Source organism: Hippichthys cyanospilos, chromosome 2, assembly GCF_059441005.1.
Source record: "Hippichthys cyanospilos isolate Australia breed blue-spotted pipefish chromosome 2, RoL_Hcya_1.0, whole genome shotgun sequence".
NCBI lineage: Eukaryota > Metazoa > Chordata > Actinopteri > Syngnathiformes > Syngnathidae > Hippichthys > Hippichthys cyanospilos.
The window spans coordinates 24,330,864-24,353,747 of NC_142370.1; the positions used below are offsets into that span (position 1 = coordinate 24,330,864).

The 22,884-nt window shown below is 39.6% G+C and overlaps 3 protein-coding genes, 1 long non-coding RNA gene and 1 other non-coding gene across 7 annotated transcripts in view; 4 read left to right on the forward strand and 1 right to left on the reverse strand.

Annotated features, from left to right (window-relative positions):
- The window catches only part of LOC148427944 (FERM, ARHGEF and pleckstrin domain-containing protein 1-like), a 37,667-nt gene extending 31,192 nt beyond the window's left edge, over positions 1–6,475 (reverse strand). Inside the window, exons 1-2 of the mRNA XM_088408470.1 lie at positions 6,266–6,475; positions 1,981–2,195 (exon numbers count right to left, since the gene is read on the reverse strand). Of these exons, the coding sequence (XP_088264596.1) occupies positions 1,981–2,154 (174 nt within the window). The 5' untranslated portion in view covers positions 2,155–2,195; positions 6,266–6,475. The remainder of the gene's footprint in view (positions 1–1,980; positions 2,196–6,265) is intronic.
- On the forward strand, positions 744–2,290 carry LOC148427945 (uncharacterized). The gene is made up of 2 exons (XR_015864865.1): positions 744–787; positions 2,058–2,290. It is a non-coding gene; the product is annotated as an uncharacterized LOC148427945 (long non-coding RNA).
- Positions 6,476–6,942: 467 nt separating the features above from the next.
- LOC148427946 (N-chimaerin) lies at positions 6,943–16,569 on the forward strand. 3 transcript variants are annotated; one of them, XM_088408459.1, is made up of 15 exons: positions 6,943–7,014; positions 7,324–7,416; positions 8,185–8,223; positions 8,353–8,408; positions 9,086–9,117; positions 9,190–9,303; positions 9,706–9,832; positions 10,095–10,256; positions 11,141–11,218; positions 11,299–11,383; positions 13,707–13,880; positions 13,965–14,042; positions 14,105–14,242; positions 14,321–14,426; positions 15,464–16,569. In XM_088408459.1, exons 2-15 carry the CDS (start codon positions 7,398–7,400, stop codon positions 15,633–15,635), a joined length of 1,380 nt encoding a protein of 459 aa, XP_088264585.1. In that variant the 5' UTR covers positions 6,943–7,014; positions 7,324–7,397; the 3' UTR covers positions 15,636–16,569. The 3 variants fall into 3 exon arrangements, with proteins under 3 accessions (XP_088264585.1, XP_088264586.1, XP_088264587.1); XM_088408460.1 differs by having other exon boundaries at positions 6,952–7,010; XM_088408461.1 differs by lacking the exon at positions 6,943–7,014 and adding an exon at positions 7,026–7,147.
- Positions 16,570–17,107: 538 nt separating this feature from the next.
- trnam-cau (transfer RNA methionine (anticodon CAU)) lies at positions 17,108–17,180 on the forward strand. The gene has a single exon. It is a non-coding gene; the product is annotated as a tRNA-Met (tRNA).
- Positions 17,181–18,474: 1,294 nt separating this feature from the next.
- LOC148427948 (deoxyribonuclease-1-like) lies at positions 18,475–21,660 on the forward strand. Its single transcript, XM_088407823.1, has 9 exons — positions 18,475–18,677; positions 18,797–18,885; positions 18,961–19,047; positions 19,114–19,226; positions 19,469–19,581; positions 20,358–20,515; positions 20,625–20,721; positions 20,823–20,928; positions 21,516–21,660. Exons 1-9 carry the CDS (start codon positions 18,597–18,599, stop codon positions 21,626–21,628), a joined length of 957 nt encoding a protein of 318 aa, XP_088263949.1. The 5' UTR covers positions 18,475–18,596; the 3' UTR covers positions 21,629–21,660.
- The last annotated feature ends 1,224 nt before the right edge of the window (positions 21,661–22,884 follow it).

Genomic DNA, 22,884 nt, shown 5'->3' on the forward strand with positions numbered 1-22,884 from the left:
CTCCAAATAGCCTTTTCCCCAATCGACATTACATCCGAGATAATCATGTGAACAAACCAAGTCTGTCAACATGGCTTCTTTCAACTAGATTGTTTTGAATACAAGGGATGTCAATGAGCAATGTATTTCATGTTATGTACAGCATACAATGTGTACAATTTACATGCCATTTACTTTTGTAAGTCATTTATCCATTGTACCTCCTAGGGGGGTTAGGGTTAGGGTCCACTGTATAGTACAGTATAACGTAGTATAATTGATCCTGAGACTTTAGATAAATCTCTCCTCATTCATTTTGGTTGAGACAAAGTGACATCAGAACCACAGGACACACATTTGACTTTGTCTGGTTTGTTCAAGTGTACTGCAAGCTGTCAGAATCAAAGCGTGCAGTTATCAGACTTTAGCAGCCAGCCACTATACAGGGGGTCCTGGACTTACGTGGATCCGTTCTTAAAAAGCGGTGTTACTCGAATTTCACTGTGAGTCGGAACACCATAGAAATAATAACTTAAAAAAAAAAAAAAAAAAAAAAAATTACTCTATACGTACTCTACTGTTAAGTATTGTACTATTGTTCTGTCCCTTTTTGCCCCCCGTTTCGTTGAATAAACTTTGTTCTTGCACCGCATTTTACTGTATTTTGTAGAGAACTCTTGTTTTGAAGGGCCGGTGCCACCGAAAAAACATCGAGGCTGCCATTTTCGCCCCGGCGAGCGCGCTTGAGTCATTCTGGTACAAAAGCAGAGCAGACGTGCCCGCGGACGGAAAGAATGGCAGTGGGGAGGTAGGGTCGATCCCAACCGTCACTATTATTACATCAACAAAACCCAAAATTGGAACACAGACCTCTTCCACACAACAACTTGTCTGTTGGTGTTTCACAGTTTTTAGTCCGCTTAATAATATCTAATTTCACTTCCATGGTGGTGGCCAATTGTTTACTGCGTGCGTTCGTAACCTCAAAACGTCGTAACCCGAGACCGCCGTAACCCAAGGACCCCCTGTATGTAGCCCTTGAGCGCTGCTGGCCAGCGGGTAATATATGCTAAAGGCTATGCTGAACACAGGTGCTGATTAAGTATTTTTTTAGCACCCTAAATTGACAATTGAACCTGATTTCAGGACGAAGTTGTGTTATGAAGTTGTGTGTACCAAGTCGTGACTCATGAGTCTCCTGCTGCGACAGGTTGTGTGGTGTAGTCAGCCATTGTAGCGACGTATTTTCCGGTAGGAATTTTCAAAATACAAGTTTTTGTGTCAAAATACAAGCATTGGTGGCCATACATTATTCATTATGGTAATATTTATATTTAAGTCTCAACACAATTGATGTCATTTCCTGTCAGAGCAGATACAAGTAGTGTATTCTCCTGTGTGTTCTATTGCCTAAAACAGCCAAAAGAAAAAGGATCTTGTGCTGTGCAGGGACAAGAAATCTTGGGGACTTTCCAATTTCATGAGATCTTGCCGCACAGATCTTGCCCCATCCCCCCTACGCATCATTTTAGCGATGCACTTTTTTACTGTGTCAATGACATCATTTAATTGTGTTTTGTGTACAGTTATAAGTTTACGAGCACAACTATACACAACACAACAACTATATCACCTTTCACAACTTGGCAGTTATTCAGTTGTGCTTATATCTTCACATACTGTATGTGTTTAGTTTTATCTCTTCTACTCTTTCCTTGATTTCCTTTTTTGCCAGTCATCTTGATGAAAATCATCTACAAAAGTATAATCTGGTTACTGTACGATTTAGTTTTTGGAGTATAAGACAGGGCTCAGTTACATTCTTGTGCGGATCAAAAAGACACTGCCAGTTAAAAAAAAACAAAAAAACAAAAACTAAAATCAGTGCAACCAAAAACTGACTGACAATAGGCTTAATAGGGCAGGTTTAGGCAAAAACAACTCAAATCTGAAATCTCAGTCCCATAGACTCCATCTCACAGTCCCGCAGACTTTACTCACTGATATCTGGAAGACTTCCTGTGTGTCATCTAACATCTGGACCATGATAGAGACTTTTCTTCCTGGGTCCTGTACAGGTGGACGCAGACCGGGCTCCAGGGTGGACACCCCAAAGCTTTCGGAAGCACCCAGCCTCTGTCCGGCCGTGGATGGTCTTTCATTTGGTTCAACCATGGCGGTGCTGGTAGCTGCTGCTCTTGATCTGTTCCCGTCTGCTGGAGAAAGAGAAGAGGGGCTGTCATTCTTCTCCAAATGTCTGGCAGATTATGTCTGTTTTTCCAAATTAAACGGGCTGCGACCTCTTCCGTCAGCCATTTGAGTGTTTTTATATTCTGGTCTTTAAAAAGCAGGCACATTCCACTTGAGCATTTCCGCAGATACCCAAGATTTTACATGGGCCCTCACACTAAATTGCAATGTACTGTATCTTTTGTGGGTAGGCAGCATAAACATGAAGCTGCTAAGTTAGAATTGAAAATGTGCAATGAATCTTGTTACTTGCTAGATACCCTTTTTTCTGCTTGTGATTTTTGTTATTAATTGGGTGATGGTATGTGCGTAAACTGTGCTGGGGCACACACAGGGGGGGATTTTCCTACAAAAGAACCAGTCTGGACTTGTCAAAGCTTCACAAGTAGGGCAGATGAGAAAGGGCCTGAGAATATCCAAAGAAACAACCCCCAACACCAGCACACAAACCTTTCAGCACCACAACCTCTACCCCACACATGATAAACCTCCACCTCAGACAATAAAAATCCTCTCAGACAGTCAGTGACATCACGGCTGAGGAATGTTTTTGAACACAATTCTGACAACACAGACACGCACACACACATTTTCAGTCAAGCTCTTTTCATTAAAAAGAAAAAAAAAAGTGCTTCCTTTTCCCTATCCTCCCCCAAAGTTCCATTTGGTGACATGCAGAATGGGAAAACACTATCCCACCTAAGTAAACAGCAGTACTTGCCTAACAAACCTATATGTTTATATAGAGCTACTGTACATTTACAGTCCATTTAATGTTCATTTAAAGGACATAAGAGGCAAGCCTTTCAATGTTAAAAGTTCAACACAAACAGCTTTTCCCATGCGCCTGAATGAACTTACCCTTTGTAAATATTTACATTTGGCGATTTTGGATATGTCTCTTTGCTGATATGCTTAACATGGAAGGTCCATTTTTAAATCTACAACAAGTAAACGCACTGGAAATGTCACAGAGAACTTTTGGGGTACCCCAATCTTAATTAAAAGCAAATCCACCATGATCACAAAGATACCTTGAAACCAATAAAAGTAATAATGGATTTAAACATAACCAATTAAAATCAGGCAATTTTATCTTTGAGATCACACAAACATCCTAAAAACAATATTTCAGTTAATCTAATATCTTTAATACACAAGCTCGTTAGGTAAAATACAATTAAAATATTTCTGTAGCTCCTAATGAGACTAACGCGTGCCACAACAGATATTTTGCCCACTGTTTATGACAAAGTGAGCCAACCTTCCCCAGTTTGAAGGCTGCCATTTCCAGACTCTGTGTTCTGCCTTTTTTCACAGATATAATGATAACGTTCATCAGGAATCTTCATATTCGCCAGCCATTGTTCTTTTGTTGTTTTTTTGCTGTGTTTCTTTATTCTGCGGAAAACCCATAACTTACAACTGCAACCACGCTTTCTGACTTTGGGCAGCATATTTGATACTAGCATTGAGAATTCCTCATATTGTAGACCTACATTTACACTGTTTACATTTATAGTAGCAAGGCAGCCTACTGAGCATAAATGAGTCAACCTTCTTGTGTAGTGATATTTTCTACACAAAGCACAGGTAAATTTGTTGGTATGTTTTTTTGTTTTGTTTTTAACACAAAAGAAAACCGCGCTTATTTTAATCAATGTGGGGAAATTCCAGTCTCATCGGTTTCAAGGTATTATAAATGTACGAGTACGAACACTTTTATTCATATTTTATGTATGTATGTATGTATTTCTTTATTCTTTTAAGAACTTGTGGGCTTCTTCCTCTCAGTTGTCAAGACAAAAGTGAATGACAAGAGTTGTATGAAAAAAAGAAAACAACAACCTCTTTTAGGTCCTTGTCTCACACTCTGTGAAATTTCGAAGAAGGAAAGAATCAAATCACAGGTGGTTTATAGCCCCACTTGACCAAGTGGCATTTTACTTATCTCCAGCTAAATAGCGTGTATACAACACCAAGAGTTCCGCAAACTGCAGTCAAGAGCTCCTCCATGTTGGCAAAAACGTTTAAAAAGTTACAAATAGCGGCTCAGTGACACAGTGGTTAGCACGTCCGCTTGATAGTTCAGGGATCAGAGTTAAAATCCACCTCGCTCGGGCCTTCCTGAATGGAATGTGTATGTTCTCCCCAAGCCTGCGTGGGTTCTCTCGGGGCACTCCAGCTTCCTCCCACACTCCAAAAACATACATGGCAGGTGTATTGGTTACACTGAATTGTCCTAAGGTGTGATTGGGTGCTTGAGTGGTCGTTTGTTTCTGTGTACCGTGTAATTGACTGGCAACCAGTTCAGGGTGTCCCCCGTGTGCTGATTGAAGTCAACTGGGATAGGCCCCAGCAAACCTGTGACCCTTGTGAGGATAAGCGGCTCTTGAAAATGGATGGACGGATGGATGGAAGTAACCAATATTGAGGCTGACACACGCTCGTTGTTACTTTGACCTATTTCTCGGATCAGCGGGTTGAGTGAAGAAAGGAAACGGGGAGAGGAATGGGGCATTTAGAGCCGAGAGGGGAATACTGAGCAGACTAGCCACATGGGCACAATGAAAGCCACTGTGGGAGCTTCTAACAGCGATGCATTCACTCAGAGGGAAGCTCACACAGCCTTTGAACTGGTGTTTGGTAGAACATTTCCCAGGGGTTTTTGGAAGTCAAAGCCAAGTGTTGGGGTTCCCATGCAATTATGTCCTCTTGAGGGTCCTCTTGTGGGTGACAGTTGTTGAGGGGAATGTTGCATTTGACAAAATAACGTGGTTACACTTCTACTGCATGTATTCCAATCAAAATGCCACATATGTATTCTTCCTGATGTAATTTGAAGGCCACCAATAACAAAAGTCACCAACAACGAACCCACAAAAAGGTACAAATACTTCCAGGATCATCAGCTTTTTTTTTTTAAATTAGAAACATAAAAGATGGGAGCGCTGCATGCTTCCACCTGCACTCATGCACTTTTCAAGATAATTTAGCTGCCCTAAATGGAGGCTTTTGACTGTGTGTAATGGAAAAAATAGGCAGGCTACAGGTATGAAAATGCAAGACCAAAAGTCTGAGGTGTGAGGTCAGAGGTGATGCCCCCATATGACCTCACGCAGGAGTGGGCTGTGGTCTGTTCAAGGAGCACAGGAGATATACTAAATATAAGCTAGACATTTACCTGTGAGGATGGGTACATTGCCTATCTACATATATTGCACCACCATGTTTGTACAATCCACTGACTAGAAGGCCATTAACGCCACAACCCTGGCCCGGATTAGCCTGCATAGACTGTATTTGGTGTTTTGGTGATGTGTGCAAAGTCATGAGATTGTATTAGAATAAAGTCTGAATTTATTTGATTTACCACCTTTAAGATGTAGTTGTGATGCAGCTGTTTTTTTTTTTTTAATGACGTGATAGAATGAAGTTGAAACTGGCCAAAGTGGCACTTGCTTTTTTTTTTTTTTTTTTTTTTTTTAATTTTGGCGGAGTAAATTTGGACGCGCCAATGCAGTACACTGTCATAATGCGCGTTGCTGGCAGAGTGAAAGGCCAAGATGTAGGTTAGCGGAGTAATCCTTTAGGCCCTAGTAAAGATGTCAGTAGGCTAAAGGATTGTTGCGTGTTAGTCAGTATTGATGCTGACGTGATGCTATTGACAAGATTTTGGCGAATAGATCGTCAATGGAAACTAAATGACTCAAATGCTCTTTTTCATGACAAGGTTGTGTGAAAAGGATGTAAAATATTGAAAGCACTCTGGAAAGCTACCATAAAGCACGCTCGCTGCTCAGTACAACAAAATATGATCTGCTGGTCTGGTCCACCACCAGAGCTCTGTTGATTCGTTTAATGGCCAAACTTGATGCAAATTCTACCCCCAATTTGCCGAGTCATCAAAAGTACACAGACAATCAAATTTCATTCGTTTAGTAAGCACAAGTAGTCTCAAAGCGTGCAACACGACTCTCCGCCGCCAGCCTACGTGTAACCTGGTCGCATAATCCTGAAAGAGCGATTTCCTCACCCCGCTCTTGTTTCCCCGGTGCTCCGTCAGGTTTGTTGGTATATCCGTCACCGTGCTGGGGCCAGCCGATCGGTCCGTCGCGTTCCCCTCAGTGAAGCTTTCCGCTCTCAGGAGGGACGCAGACTCGGCGTGGCAGCCATTTGGACAAATGCTGGAAAACGTGTACAGTATGAAGCTATCCGAGCTTTCTTCGGGAACAATAAGGAGCAGCGCGCCGCCTCCCGAAGCCGCCTGGTGGGACCCCGGCCACCAGTGCAGCAGCTCTGCCACGCCATCTTCTGGACAAAAAGTATTTACGACATATGGTTCTCAGAAGAGCGACACAGACGCATTTCCGCACATATTTGCCATTGTAAACAACAAATAATTTTTGAGTCATGCGAAAATGTGTCGTTTCCGACACTATTTGGGCCAGTAGTTAAGTCGCTGCGAAATTGCCCCCAATACACCTCGCCTACAGATACTCTTCAAAAAAATATTGATCAAATTAATGAATTATGTTAAAATGCATACGTTTCTTATGTTCAACGAAATTAATAAAAACAAAGAAGTTATGCATCCGTGACCCGTGATGCGATATTTTCGCGCCATAACGCATGAACTGGCGCAATGCATCATGGGGTAATGTATATTGCTTTTATACGATGGTCAGGGTCCGTTACCATAGTTACAACAGACAGCGGGAGAGGGCGAGACGGTTCACGTGACCTAGCAAGATGGCGACCACATTGTGGAATTGATGCTAGTATGTGAGTACTGTACTACGTTTAAAGAGCTAGCCGCTACATTGCAACACCTGGTGTGTTGTTTCATATTTAGCAGTACCATTCTGCTGGTTTGGCTCAACAGTAATATCCAAGGATTTGTCTTTTTTTTATTGCAGTGAGTTGTGATTTAACATGTTAAGTAACAAACCTGCTAATGTTAGCTTTACGCCCATCCTGAGCTGTTGCTGATTCATTTGTCGTTTAGGCAGTCGTGTGTCTTCCAATTCATATTCTTACTGTTGATACATATTGCTGTTTCTTTTGTTTGTTTGTTCTTAATTTTACTTGCAGGGTCTTGAGGGCCGAAATGTGGATGTGACTTTTCTATTGTTCACCATCATCGTTATTCACTTAAAGAACCAAAGATGGCCCTAAATGTGTTTGGTAAGCAGCATCAGGTTTGCAAATGTAGTCTTCACACGCCTGACTAATACATACATCATTTGTTCTCTCTCCCATCACGTACATTGAACTTGTAGGATGCCAGTAGTTAAGTCTCATATATAATTTTAGTCTTATCAATGTGCTCTTACTAAAAGAAACTGGAAATTTACTGACTTTACGTGCTGTTACACTAACAGGTTGTGGAATTAGATTGTCTACAGTGTGTAACACAAAAAGTGCTGTTAATGCAATACTGTAGATTTTAATTCAATTCGTTTTAGATTCAAAGGGTTCTTTATGTAAAATAGTCAAGAAAGAATCCATACAAATATTAATATTTACCTACTTACCCCAGAGTAAGATGGTTAGGAACACAGGTATTTGAGTTGACAGATAGGTTGGTTTATTTACATTTACTGAAAATCTCACTGTTTGAATACTGCAAACTCTCTTATTAACTTTATTTTTAAGGTCAAGGATCACGTTGTGTCTCACTTTTTTGACCAGGTTATTATACTTTTTTTGGGGAGGTGACGGAAAAACCTCCAGGAGAAGATTCTAGGTTATTTTGATGATGACATTGTACCAATGGACAGTGTTGATCAGATAATGCCTGCATAATGAACATAAACTACACAAAGACAGGAAACAGTTCTCTGTCACTAAAAGGAGTTATCATTTTCCATCACACATTTCGCTCATTTTAATTTATTTTGGTAATTAACTTCAATAGGCGTAACTTAAAACAATGACATTATGTGTCCTCAGAGCATGATGAATACAGACCACCGGTATGGAAGTCCTACTGTGAGTGCTTATATATTTTTGGGATTTATGGGGTTAGGGTGGTATGTCTGATTGCCTCAATTCTTGTACTTCCACTATTTGAAGTTTAACTCTCTTCAAATGTCATGTCTAACGTGTTTCCTGGCACAGTGTATCAACTCCAGCAAGAGGCGCCACACCCACGTCGATTGACCTGCACTTGGGAGGTGAGATTCATGTTATCTTATGCTAACAAATATTAATTTAATTAAACACATGTTTGTCATTTTTACAGTCTGTCTATGTTGTTATGTTCGAAAGCTGGTCCTTACTAGGGGTTGGACAACTTTAGATTTTTTTTTTCAGTACGTGCAGTAACTATATTTAGCATTTATATTTATTCTCAGACAATGGCCTGCTCATACATAGATATTTATGCAGAACATGCATATCAGAAAACAACAGCATTAGAATCACATCCTGCCACTGAATGTGCGTGCCAGATAACATACGTACTACTAGGCTAAATGGGGATCCCGTCATAAATGTTGCACATTCAGAAATAGAGCACAATTTAAATCAATCGTGGAGAATGACTACTTTCATTCAACTCGGTTATCTGTTGCTGAATAAGCCCCAAAAGACATGATTGTCATTTAGCTGGTGTCATGCCGCGATCTGAACTGTCGAGTAGTTTAGTCCATAAACGGATGAGTCGAGTATTCTGTATTGTGCTCTTTATTTGACTCACGCGCTCTTCTCTGCTCCCGCACATACACCTACTCACATGCTGGTCCAGAGTAAAATGTCATCATCTGATGAATAATACAGTATTAGTTTTTCCTGTGGATGGAATTCTTCTGCTAAACTTTTCATGGTTGGTGAATGTGTAATTTTCCTGCAGGTGGACAATCGACCCAAATACTATGGAAGAGAGTAAGTAGCTAATTCTGTAGGCGTGTCTTGTGAGAATTTTTCATAGGAACAGCAGATTTGTGTTGTGTTCAGGTACCATGGGATGATTTCCAGAGAGGAAGCTGACCAGCTTCTGAGTCAGGCTGAAGGCAGCTACCTCATTCGAGAAAGTCAGAGGCAGGCAGGCACATATACTTTGGCGCTGAGGTATGCATACTTCAGTAAATGGTTTATGTCATCTTCTAACTAATTGTTAGCATCAACTGTGCTATTGGTGAATATGAATCATCATCATCTGAATGAGCTTGAGCCAAAGTGGAGCACCACTTGGTTTTGGGTCAGTATGATCTATTCATAGCTGTGTTCCACCTGCTCATGTCTGCTTCCACGTTTTCCTCGTGGTTATAATTACCTTCCATTAATACTACTCTGTGAATGAAAGTTTTGATTTTGGGTTAATGATTTTACAGTCTTGATCCAGATAGGCCTAGAAAAAGCGTTGTCCCAATTTGGCATTTCTGTGTCAGTTATTTTTTACCAGACCTTATTAAATGTCTCTTGAAAAAGGGCAGTCTTTGCCTAAGATGTTTTGCCCATTGTCCCATTCAGGTTTGGGAGCCAGACCAGAAACTTCCGTCTTTACCATGATGGGAAGCACTTTGTCGGAGAGAAGAGGTTTGAGTCCATCCATGACCTGGTCACAGATGGCCTCATCACACTTTACATTGAAACCAAGGTGAATTCTTCCATCCATTCATTTTCTATTGCTGCTTAATCTCATAAGGGTCCTAGGCGTGCTGGTGTCTATCCCAGCTTTCATTAGGCAGTCGGCGGGGGACACTGAACCAGTTGCCAAGCAATCGCAGGGCGCACAGAGATGATCGACCACTTACAATCATAAACACACTTAAGGGCAATTTCTAGTGTCTAATTTCCCTTACATGCTTTCTATCACCCCAAAGCATTTCATGTGTTTTACTACTGTGACTTTCTTTTAGGCAGCAGAGTACATCGCCAAGATGACCATAAACCCGATTTATGAACATGTGGGCTACACCACGCTAAACCAAGAACCCACACTGAAGAAACACTTGCCCCACAGCATGGAAGCCCCTGATGGCCCGGCTACCATCAAAGATGACCACCTCACAGAAGAAAGGGTAAGGATAACGAGCATTTCTTAATTCTAGCCTCAGTATATCTTTTTCAGGTTCCTAGGGCAATGTATTCCATGCAGTGCACTTGGTACATCTGCACTTTTCTACCTGTAGCGTGTCGTCGATGAAGCACAATAGTGACGTAACATACAAGACAAACTGTCATTCTCTTAGGGAGCATTTTGCTAGAGGATTTCGTGACTGCAAGAATCGCTGCGCTCTTATTGGTTCATTCTCCTCTGAATGTGACCTGTTTAAACCAACTCACCCTCCCTCACTCCCACTCTCTCTCTCACACTGATGAGACGTTATTATTATATCACTGACAGATTATATGGGCACACGCCTGCAGATTGATGGATCTAACACCGTTCAAGTCAAAAGGATGATGGAGATGTTTTGGATTTATTTACATATCATCAACTTAATTTTGTGTTTCTTTGGGTGACTTTTGTCAAGTTAGAACCTTTAGGATGCACATTTGGCTTGCTCACCTGTAGGCACTCCATACATGTCTTTCCAGGTTAAGCTTATTTTTGGATCCTACAGCTTTTAACTTTTTATCCTTTAAACTGCTCCTTTGCTCTGAATACGGTTTAAATCATCTCATAATGCCAAACAGTGAGGCTTATGCTCTTAGGAGAAGTAAGAAGCAGTTGAGTAGGCGAAATGAGAAACACACACATCAAAAGGGTTCGTTGTTTGCTGCTGCTCTTGGTTTGGATGGCGGCAGTGGTAGCTCAGTTCGTCATCTGGCAGTTGCTGGCAGTGCTTTGGACCCCGTCGTAATGACCAGGACCCAGCTCAACGGAGTCACGGTTCCAGCTAAACCAACATCGCCTGTCTCCACTTTCTGGCAGCCAATCAAATCTTTTGCCCTTTCACAGCTGACGTCACTTGTGCGGCGAGCCACGCTGCGGGAGAGTGACATGGTGCCAAAATATGAGAAGGTTCACAACTTTAAGGTGAGACTGACTTGCAGGCATGTGTGTGTGTTTTGTGCTTCTGAATGCATATTCATACAGTATTGTGTCTCTATCATCAGGTGCATACATTCCGTGGCCCTCACTGGTGTGAATACTGCGCCAACTTCATGTGGGGGCTCATCGCTCAAGGAGTCAAGTGTGCAGGTAAAACACGATAGCTCACACCGGACATGGGACGAAGCTTGGTTAAATGCTTGAGGTATGCACAACTCCATGCAGCAAAATTACGTCATCTAGAAGCAACAAAGAATGCTCGTTTTTGTCTTTTCTTTAAAAAGTAGTAGCTAGGGATGGGTATCTCACGATTCAATTCCAATTTTGGGGTCTCCAATTCGATTTAGAATTGATTTTTGATTCAAAATTGTTTTTGCTCAAAAAGAATTCTATTCAATTTAATTAATGATTTCTGCTTCCGTGTAATTGAAGTACAAAGAATCATACTATTAAGTATTCTTTGCGACACAGAATAATGTTATTTTGTAATTTTTTTATTTCAATTTTAATTTTATTTATTAAGTTTTTAAAAAAAAAAGATATATTAAGTTTTGATTTGTAAGAAACTTTTTTCCAAACCAAAAATGTGGACAACTGCTTTTTTTTTTTTGCAGCTTGCTATAAACTTTACAGCTATTATATTATAAAATAAGATGAAACAAAACATTAAAAAATGTAGAACAAGATTGTCATTGGAAATTGCAGTTCCAAAATATGTAAAAAAAAAAAAAATAAATAAATTTCCCAAATGAAAAATATTAATATTTATCAGTACATTTATGACAAACAATAAATGAAAATAAAGTTTTTCAAGTGAGCAGCCTAAATTGAAACTGTTGGCAAAGCATGAAACGCGTGCCAGTCGGTTCATCTCTGAGCATATCGGGAGCATTATCAGTCACAATTGTAACACTATTTAGTCCAGTAGAGATGGTATTTTCATTCATTAACATGTATATGAGGAATATGTGTTTGCAAATTAACTTGAAGTTTGCATAAATTGTTTTAAATTTTATCTTCTTTTGTTTTTCCTTTATTTAGTTTTGTGGACGTGCTGAAGTTTTGTGTTGTGTGATTTTGGCTTAGCTCGTTTAATTTACATACTCACGCGAGAGGGCAAAGATAGTTGCGTGTGAGGGAAAGCGGAAGAATACAAGACTGATCGCTATTATTCTCATTGTTGATCTCTTTAATATGAAGGCGACAGAAATATTTGTCACAGCTTCAACGTAATTTGGACCTACGACAGGGGAAAGCTTACACAATAAACGGATCCATGATGGTGACATTCCATTTGTTAACAATAGGGTGAAACATGTAAACTCCTGGCCACGCATTGCATCTAAACTTGCGGTTGTGTGTCTTTTGTTTGTCACACGAGTTTGCAAAACGCGACAAGACTGATTTCAATGAAGATGGGACGGTTGAATTATCTCCATTGTTTTTGTGCATCCTGCTGTGAGCAAGATTGACTTTCTCAAAATGGCTGCGGGCTGACGTCATGGCAGATCGCGTATTATGGAAGCCGACACGAAGCGTATCAATTTCTATTTTTACTATTGATTTAATTACATTTTAAATCTATTTAAATTGTCGTAAATGAGAATCATGATTCTTGTGTGAATCAACTTCTTTTGGCACACACTGAGTAGTGAGCAACAGTTCTTCCTCTGTTTTAGATCCATGAGGATTGCAAACGATAAGATTCTCTACTTCTTTTACAGTGTGGCATTCATATGCCAGCCATGCTTTTCATTGCCCACTATAGTCTGGGAGTCTAACTGTGGAGGGAAGCCTCGCAGAGTGAAATGCTGCAAAACGTGTGCTGGCTGGAGTCTATGTCGAATTTCGTTCTTGAGTCTTCATTGTTGTGACTGGTCATGAAACACACTTTTTCATCAACTATTTCCCTCTTCTTTTTTTTAAAAAAAAAGAACGTTTTTAATCATTTCAAAAGGTTACCAATGGCATATGATTTGGATGTTTTCATGTCCAGGAAGAATGTGGGCTTAATTGGGTGAATGTATTATACTGCCCCCAGGTGGGCAAGGCGCACACACGATAAGGAGTTGCTACATGCCCGTTTAGTCAAAACAAACAAATAAAAAAGACAAAAATATTTGTGTTTGCATTTACAATGTACAATATAACTGCGGTATACCTCAAAAACACGGAGGCTGATTTGGATTATTGGCATTTGTATTCATTTCAATAAGCAAGTATGATTTAAGACAAGTGTTTTGAATTATGAGCAAGGTCATGGAAACTTTTAAATTAAATTAAAACTCCTATCTAAAAGCACCTCTGGGCTTGTTTGATGAGGTAGCTTGTTCATTATGCACCATAGCATACAGTTGGTTTGCTAGGTGTGCATGCACTCCGCAAAACTTAGTGAAAAAGTATGGCGTTTGAAATGTAAACGGGCGAGACTCACTGTACTTAACTCAAAATTCAATTATACTGTTTGTGTCAGACTGCGGTTTAAACGTTCACAAGCAGTGCTCAAAGGTTGTGCCCAACGACTGCCAGCCAGACCTGCGTCATGTCAAGAAGGTATACAGCTGTGACCTGACCACACTTGTCAAAGCGCACAACACCAAAAGGCCCATGGTGGTTGACATGTGCATCCAGGAAATTGAAGCCAGAGGTGAGTGGCGTCGGGAGCTGACAAAGGTGGAGTCCGCTACAAATCCCTTTTTCTTTTGACCCGTGGCCTCCCACTACTCTCCAGGTCTCCAGTCAGAGGGTTTGTATAGAATATCCGGCTTCAGTGAACTGGTTGAAGATGTCAAGCTTGCGTTTGATCGAGGTGAGCATCGTGAAAAAACTGCTGTGATTCGGCCATCCCCTGTCACCGCAATGTATTCACAGATGGCGAGAAGGCGGATATCTCGTCAAGCGTGTATGAGGACATCAACATCATCACTGGCGCACTCAAGCTCTACTTCAGGGAGCTGCCCATTCCCCTCATCACATATGATGCCTACCCACGGTTCATCGAGTCCGCAAGTAGGCCCCTTGATATTTTTTGAGGACTGACTACAGGTTCAATGTCATTATTGCCGTTATTCACTTTGCTAATTCCAGAGATTACTGACCCAGAAAAGTGCCTGGAATCCCTTCACGAGGCCCTGAAGCTACTGCCGCCTGCTCATTGCGAGTCGTTGCGGTACCTCATGGCACACCTCAAGAGGTAATTGCCTGCCACATTTATTTTTTTTCTAGCGCTATGAATTCTTAACCCAAAATCCACTGCAATACAAGTGATGATGAACTGATGACCGTTGAATCAGGTAAATATGTGTTACACGGTGTAACCTAAGGTAAGAAAAGGAGAAGGATGTACAGAAGAGGACTGTGCACACAATGTCTACAACCAGCGCATAAACATTTAAGTCTTCAAGTGGTGCTTGAACTGACGGGTGCTTGTGAGGATTCAGTCAATCATTAGTTCACAGTAGTGTGTTCATATCCACACTGGATACCTTTTATTAACATTGAATATTAACATATTAACACTTGTATATTAACATTGAAGTTGTGAAATGCACAAGCTGTTTTTGCCGACAGCATAAACGATGTGTCACTATGCTGTGAAGCTAAGTTATAAAGGAATTAAAATGTGTGTGTGTGTGTGTGTATATATATATATATATATATACATATATATACATATATATAATATATATATATATATATATATATATATATATATATATATAAATGATTTTCTATCTTGTCTTGAAAGGTTTACAAGACAATACAGATGAAATGATTTGTACTGGTTTTAGGCTTAAGCCGACCTTTCACTGGATGTGTAATGAGCTACAGTTAGAATGCCAAATCCAAATTTCCAGTTATAGTGGTGAGAGTAATATTAAAGTAATGCAAAGTGTAATGCGTTACATTTCAAATACAGTAATAATGTAACTAATGACTTTGAAATGACAGTAATAAATAATGCGTTACAGTTTTGAAGTAACTTGCCCAACACTGATGATGTCCGTTACTGTTGCAACTGGGAGTGGTACTTCCGTGAAAGTTGCTGTTACAATGTGGGGCAGTTTGGGTCATGTATTAAATGACACTGCAATGGAACAGATAAAAAGATGGGTCTGTACTTCTCTAAACTGAGCCAAACCATAGTTCTTTGGGGACATAAGGCAAAATGAACACTAATTTGCTTTAAGCTTTTTCAAGACACAAAAGCCCTTCTCTCTTTTACCTTAGGGTGACCCAGTATGAGAAGGAGAACCTTATGTCTAGCGAGAACCTTGGAATCGTCTTTGGACCCACATTGATGAGATCACCTGACTTGGATGCCATGACGGCACTCAATGACATTCGCTACCAAAGGCTGGTGGTTGAAATGCTCATCACCAATGAGGATGTGTTGTTCTGAGACGTGACAGAACAAATATGTACAACTAATATAGGGCAACTTGTTCCAAATCACTTTGTGTCTGTCAGTGCACAAGCCAGAGGTAGAAGGATGTTTTTGAAGGAAGTCTACAGAAAAAAATGCCAATGAGCCACATAGTGCCAGAGCAGTCAGAAGAATGCCGTATTTTCCTGTTTTTCGTGTTTGAGCTTTGTCGCAATGAGCTTGAAGCTTGCCATCATGAGCCAAGAAGAATTGACATTTTGCTGCAGGGCTTCCATAGCAACCACAAGAACCACAATGCTCTTCCTTGGTTTCCGAAATGTGATTGTATCTCATTTTCACTGAGTGTAACTAATGTCACAAAGCTATATTCATTGTAACATGGAGGATTTTGTTTGCTTAAATGACAGTAGCGCCATTTGAAAACGGGCCAAATGAGGTCAAGTGGCTTTTTGTTTGGGCTGCTACGTGAGGTAGCACATACTGTATAAGTGAGTTTCACCCCATTTCTGTCGGGGGAAGGGGGCAATAATCAACTCTTACTTGAATTTTTTCATGAAGTAAAAGTAAAAATTTAAGGTTGTAAAAATTTCAAACCCACTCATCGCTGCTGGACTGGTCGATAATGTAGAAATGTATCATAATGTAACAGCATTTTCTTACAAATCAATGTTTTATTTGTTGTGTGATTTCAAGATATATCCTGTGTATAAATGTTTTGATTCCATCATGTACTAACACCACCACGATCTGCTGAACCTTGAACCACTTGTGAACCTGTGATCTGTGACACCTTTTTTTTTTTTTTTTGTCATGTTGTTGGTGTAAACTATTTTATGTATAGTATGTATGGGATCATTAAATTATTACATATGCCCATTAAAATATTTGTTCTTCATTTTGTAACACTAATCACTATGTCTTAACAGGAATAAAAGTCTTTATTTACGTATATGTCCAACTAATTCCGGCTGGTATCTGTAAATTGGTGTAACCAGCAATCGTTTGTATCGACTCGTCGTGTGTGCAGTGCGAAATTACAGCGGGTGCAGTGTAAATGAATTGGAAACGTGTTTTTTTTTTCAACTACGTCGGTGAGTCATAGGAACAGACAGAACTATTTAATGTTTTTCCGTTAGGTGGCGTAAAGTACAGTAAACCCATACTCACTTCTTCTCCCATTCCGACAATATGTTATAGTTTCCTTCAAGTCCATTGGCTTTGTTCACGATTAAACAGGCCCACAAGCACACCAAGTCAATTTGTGAGCACTCTGAGACGAGTTCACATATTTTGCGACGCTTTTGTCCGGCGGTGTGCAATGAAATGCCTCCATGTAATGGATGCTTGCGATCGAGGATGGTTTTTTCGTAATGAACGCCGTTTAGAGATCTCCGGCAATCAGATACTGCACAATGGTCGAAACTCTCCAAAAACTAAATTGTTTTGGAAGTGTGTTTATATATATACTCGCCCCATCGTTGAAGCACGCCTCGTTGGCGCAGTAGGCAGCGCGTCAGTCTCATAATCTGAAGGTCGTGAGTTCGAGCCTCACACGGGGCAAATTTTTTACGCATTTATTACCTTCATTTATTTCTTTTCGGTATTCTTGACAGAAGTATTTGTTTTTAATTATCTTCGTTTTAAACGTTATTTTTTTTTTAAAGAAGCCGAAAGCCCTTGAACGCGTGCGTGCGTGTGTATACGAGTGTATGTGTATGCTATACTTGTGAGAGCCGTTCTGAATTTACTACCGACATAGTGAGTACATTTTAGAGAAGTGAGGACATTTAGGCCAGTCCTCACTTGTTCAGACCTCTTGACTTGCTTTTAGAGTATAGGTTTGAAGTTTTTTTTTCTGCTTAGACAAACCTTTAACCCGTATAAGTGCTGTAAAAACAGTAGTTAACAGTCGTTGAAATTTAAATATTTCTGGAATCATGAAAAGAACCTATGACACTGCATTTTCTTTTTTATTCTGCATTATCGCAAAAAGACGCCTACGTTCCCATACAGACGGAGAACGACACCATAAATCCTGAGGACTATGTAAGTGGTAGATCTTGACACAATTGTGATCGGACGTCTTCCAAACCACAAATGCTCAACCAGAAATCTGACCGTGATCAATTTTGTTGTCAGCTAAATGTCTTGGGTGATTAAGCACCTCTAATATCAAATACTTTCTCAACATCTGCAAAATAATAATATGTCACATGTTCATTTTGTTTTGTACATTTTCACAAAATCTTCTGCAAAAATTCGAAACATTTGGATGGAAAACCCACAAGTGAGATCATCAAGTCTGAGAAGACATCAAAGCCTCCATCAAACGATGCAGCACAAGTCTATAAACTCACAGTTCTATTTTACTACTCCTGACTGCTTCTATAACATTTGGTATAGAAAAACAAGGCAAAGATTGCTTGATTGACTTTCCTATTGGAAAAAACGGACATCATTAATCAAGAACCTTTTACATTGACTTTTCAACTTGTAAGTTTGGTTTTATACCCACCACCTTGACTTAGTGCTTAGTTTGATTTGCTGCTAATGCAATTCAGTATAATAAAATGTACAGATTAACGTGGCTCATAAAAGGAATTTTCAAAGGTCATAACATTATTTAGGCAGCAGACAAGTGTGTGTGATTGCAGGTGGGCAGTTTTTCCACATGTTTCCACTCCAATCACGAACAAGTAAAACAATCGCTTGACATTCCCTGCAAGAAACCGGTCATGCAGTCAGAGCTTGCTTTTCTTCCTTTTGAAAGTCAGCGTCCAATCATAGTTCTCTCCGAAACAAACAAACTTTGCAAGCAGCCACTGCTGTAATCTTCTAGGATAGAGTACGCTCCATTAAACACAAAAACTATCGGTGAGGCACAGGTCTAACTTTACTGCAAGTGAGGACTGCTTGGAAGAGCACATTTTTGTGAGATTTTAAACCTCAGATTATATTTAACTTGATTTATTAGACATGAAGATTGCTGCATTCAATGTCCAGAGATTTGGACTAACAAAAGTCTCAAATCCCGATGTTCTATCAACTCTGGTTAAGGTACGACACACCTCAAAGGTCATGACCGAGCACATTAGAACACTCGGTAACCTATTCCAGAAACATATGCAGTACAAACTTACCATGTTCTTTGTTTCTTATAAAATGTAAATCTTTAGATTGTTTCTCGATATGACATCATCGTGATTCTAGAAGTGATGGACGTCAGTGGCGCAGCGGTTGAACTTTTTGTAAGGGAACTTAACAGGTGAGCACATTCAGTTGGAAATTAATTCAAGGCAGCTTCCTTGTGCCAGTGTCTTACCTGCCATGTATCTCACAGAGTCAATACAAATCATCACTACGCTCAGCAGCTCAGTAGCCGATTGGGTAGAAACAGATACAAGGAACAATTCCTCTTCCTTTACAGGTAAAAATGTATGGCATTGAAATGCACAGTAAAGATTTTTAAGTGTCTTTTCTGTACGTGTTAAAGGGATGACGTGGTCGACCTGGTTGACTGTTATCAATATGAAGACAACCAAGCCTGTGACATGGATGTTTTTTGCAGGGAGCCCTACATTCTGCACTTCAAACCATGCAACACTGGCAAGCCTTTATGCTTTTTTACCTCCACGTCCAGCCTTAAAAACAATGCCATAGTGTCTTCAAGTATGTATGTCTGAGTACAATATGGCCACGTTAAGTTGCTTACTTGCCAAGAGCCTCAATCAAAGTACTAAGATTTGTCAAGTTAGTCAATCACAGACTTATAAGTTCTACGGCACACGCAAAGTCGAGGTGAATGTCACGCAAGCAAAGAGTTAAACCGCTCTGAGTTTATGTTTCAGCGCTAAGAGATATAGTGCTGATCCCAGTCCGTACCACACAGTGGGACACAGAGAAAGAGCTGGATGAGCTCTACGATGTCTTCCAGACAGTCAAGGCTAAATGGAAAACGGATGTGAGTTGCACCAACCTTTTGTATTTCTGGCAACACTGATACGCTGGAGGGTCGCTGTGGATTTTGAGCAGATTGCATTACGTTCACCAATGAGTCTGTTGCAGATTGGGTTTGAAGTTTGGGTTTGGATGGACTGCATAGCTGTTCATCATTTTGGACGAGTAAAACCAAACAGAAGTAAAAATATGTATTGTAATATGCGTTGGCCGTGACTGGATCGCTCATTGGGTAACATGGCTGAAGGTAGACACTGGGATCAGGTTTCAGAATCTCGTTAGGTCAGACCAAATCCACAACTCAATGTGTTTGGTATAAATAAACAAAATAGGCTCGTGCCTGTATGGAGACAGTGCTCGGTTAGTTAGGGTTGCTTTTGGCACAGCAATTTTTAAATTAGATTCAGATTAGATCAGGTGTTGGTATTTGAAATTCAAATTCAACCTAAAAGATTAAAATCACACACACACACACACACACACACACACACACACACACACACACACACACACACTCACACACTCACACACACACACACACACACACACACACACACACACACACACACACACACACACAAGAAAACAAGTGGTTGAATATCTTTTATGGGCACAGTAAAAGACATGGGACCATTTCATTTACAGTAAGTAATGCATATGTATTGCATGGGTGCCTTGATTGTTTTGTAGTTCGAGTTTGACTTCCAATTAATTCTTCCTTTTGCTCATAAGCAAATGTAAGAAAAGGAAGCAGTCATCTGCCTTCTCCCCTCTTCCCAGAACATAATGATTCTAGGTGACTTCAATGCAGATGGAAAATTTGTCTCTCAAAAAAGAATGAAAAAGCTTCGCATTCGCAGCGACAAGAATTTTCACTGGCTCATTAGTGACGATATGGACACCACTGCGAATACAAAGAATGCACACACCTATGACAGGTATGTTTTCATCAGAAATGTTTCTTAACGGAATTCCTGAGGAGGCGTTGTACTTGTTCTTTGAGAGAAGAGTTGAAAGTTCTTTCTCCCTTTCATTGCTTTTAAAAAGGATTGTTGTGTATGGAGACGACATGCTTGCTGCCATTTTGCCACAGTCAGCCAGGCCATTCAATTTCCACAGAGAGTTTTCATTGACAGAAGAATTGGTGAGCTCCTAGGATGATACGATGTTTCTTGGAATGTCATGTCACATCAGTAACAACAACAGGAGGAATGATCTCGAGATCTGCTATGTATTCGTCCACAGGCACTGAAAGTGAGTGACCGCTACCCTGTTGAGCTGGAGTTGCGAAGCTCCCTTCCTTTCTGGATGACAGATCATATCCAGAGAAGTGGCAGGAATGCCTCCGCAGGTAAAGAATGAAGTGGTAATTTAGTTGAACTCATTGCTCACCATAAGTGTGGCAGCGCAAGAGCTCACAATGAGTTGCCCCAGGCAAAGGAGATTGTACAGTCCAAGACAAAATGCTTGGAATTTGGGTGTTTCTTGTTATTATTTTTAATGATACGCTTCACCTCTGAAACACCACATGCAACATAAATATATCTGCCTTTGTGCATTTAGTCATTGTTTGCATTTAAATGATTGGCATAGCTAATTATTTGTGCCATCCTGCTCTTTTGCCAATCATAATAACCACAACGTAAAATGTATTCAGTGTGTGTGTGTGTGTGTGTGTGTGTGTGCGTGTGTGTGTGTGTGTGTGTGTGTGTGTGTGTGTGTGTGTGTGTGTGTGTGTGTGTGTGCGTGTAATGAATTAACATACTGATTGAAATACTTTCATGACATTTGTTAATATTTATATTGAATATGATTAACATCTGGGAATGTAGCTAGATATTTGGGCCTTCAACTACACAAAATCTAAACGCAAAGACCACCCTATATTATGCCATTATGCCAAAGAAACGTAAAGTGTTTCTGTCTTTTGCCTCCCAGAGTATTTATCCGATGATGTTTTGACACTGCAGAAGGAAAACCTTCATCTGGAACGAGAAAAACTTCAACTTCAGATCTCCTTATTAAAACATCAGCTTGCCTCACTCAGTTGAGAGTATGACCAGAATCAATAATTTAAAAAAAAAAAAAAAAAAAAAAAAAAAAAAAAAAAAATATATATATATATATATATATATATATATATATATATATATATATATATATATATATATATATATATATATATATATATATATATATATTCATTCAATGTATTTAATTGCATTTCAGCATTATAAATGTATATTACTTGTTATTCAGTGGGCTTTCATGTTAGTCCATTTGCTATAGCCTGACCTTTATCCTGACCTACCCATTTAATGTGAGAAAAATCTCACAAGAAATTATATTCTTGTCTCAATATACTTTGAAATGCACTGCCTCATTGTGATATCTGGCCCAGTTTTTAATGGAACACAAAGCTAAGGTAGTCCCAGTAGGAAAAGACATATTCTATGAATGGAAACAGGTGGCGCTAAAGTAATTTAATTTACCTCCTGTCATCTAACATTTATGACTTGACTCAACTTCAAAATTTATTAGGAAACCAATTTGGGACTTGCTTAAAAACTTGGAAAGTTAATATTTAAGACTTAATTATGACTTGCACACATGTGACTGAAGCTTGGTTTATGCTTGACGCGTGACGACAACAGACGGAAATTAAAAACTAATGGGATATAAATTAGATACTGATAAATCCCCAATTGAATTAATTTTCTGACATAATGAGTGAAATTGTATAATTTCATGCTTGTCCTCTAATGATCTCCAGCCATTATACACTCACTAACAGCTATATTGGTAAGTGCTCAAATAGAACTTAAACAACAAAAGGTAAAAGGTACTGTTTTACTATTATATTAGTGTGTGATATTTTGTTTTGTATTTTAGTAATTGTGCAGCAGTTCGGTCAGCCCTTTGAGGTTGGTTTTAAATGTGCTTTATAAATAAACTTGACTTTACTATTAATTTGTCAACAAGTTCCTACTTTATTTAATAAGAAAAACACTCCGTTGTTTATTAACATTTCCCCTGATAATCCATCAATATTTCTTCATAACGTCCATTACTTAAGTACATTATTAATCTACAATTCATGAAATGTTTAAATAATAACAATTAAAGTGAGTTTCTAAACATTTGACGGGAACAGCACATAAATTCACGGTTATTTATTTATTTTTTTAAGAAAACTTAAATGAAGAGGCTGTACAGTACTGTATATGCAATAGTAAAGTAAAGTCCAGTGAGATTTACCTTGTGCAAAACGGCTTGACTCAGGTTTGGAAAAAACACTTTAAACGAT

Coding starts and splice junctions, on each gene's coding strand:
- LOC148427946 (XM_088408459.1), top strand. Junction 9,833..10,094: donor CACTTTACATTGAAACCAAG/GTGAATTCTTCC, acceptor ACTTTCTTTTAG/GCAGCAGAGTACATCGCCAA. Junction 11,219..11,298: donor AGAAGGTTCACAACTTTAAG/GTGAGACTGACT, acceptor CTCTATCATCAG/GTGCATACATTCCGTGGCCC.
- LOC148427948 (XM_088407823.1), top strand. CDS start 18,597: ATGAAGATTGCTGCATTCAATGTCCAGAGATTTGGACTAACAAAAGTC. Junction 19,048..19,113: donor CAATTCCTCTTCCTTTACAG/GTAAAAATGTAT, acceptor TACGTGTTAAAG/GGATGACGTGGTCGACCTGG. Junction 20,722..20,822: donor TTTCATTGACAGAAGAATTG/GTGAGCTCCTAG, acceptor ATTCGTCCACAG/GCACTGAAAGTGAGTGACCG.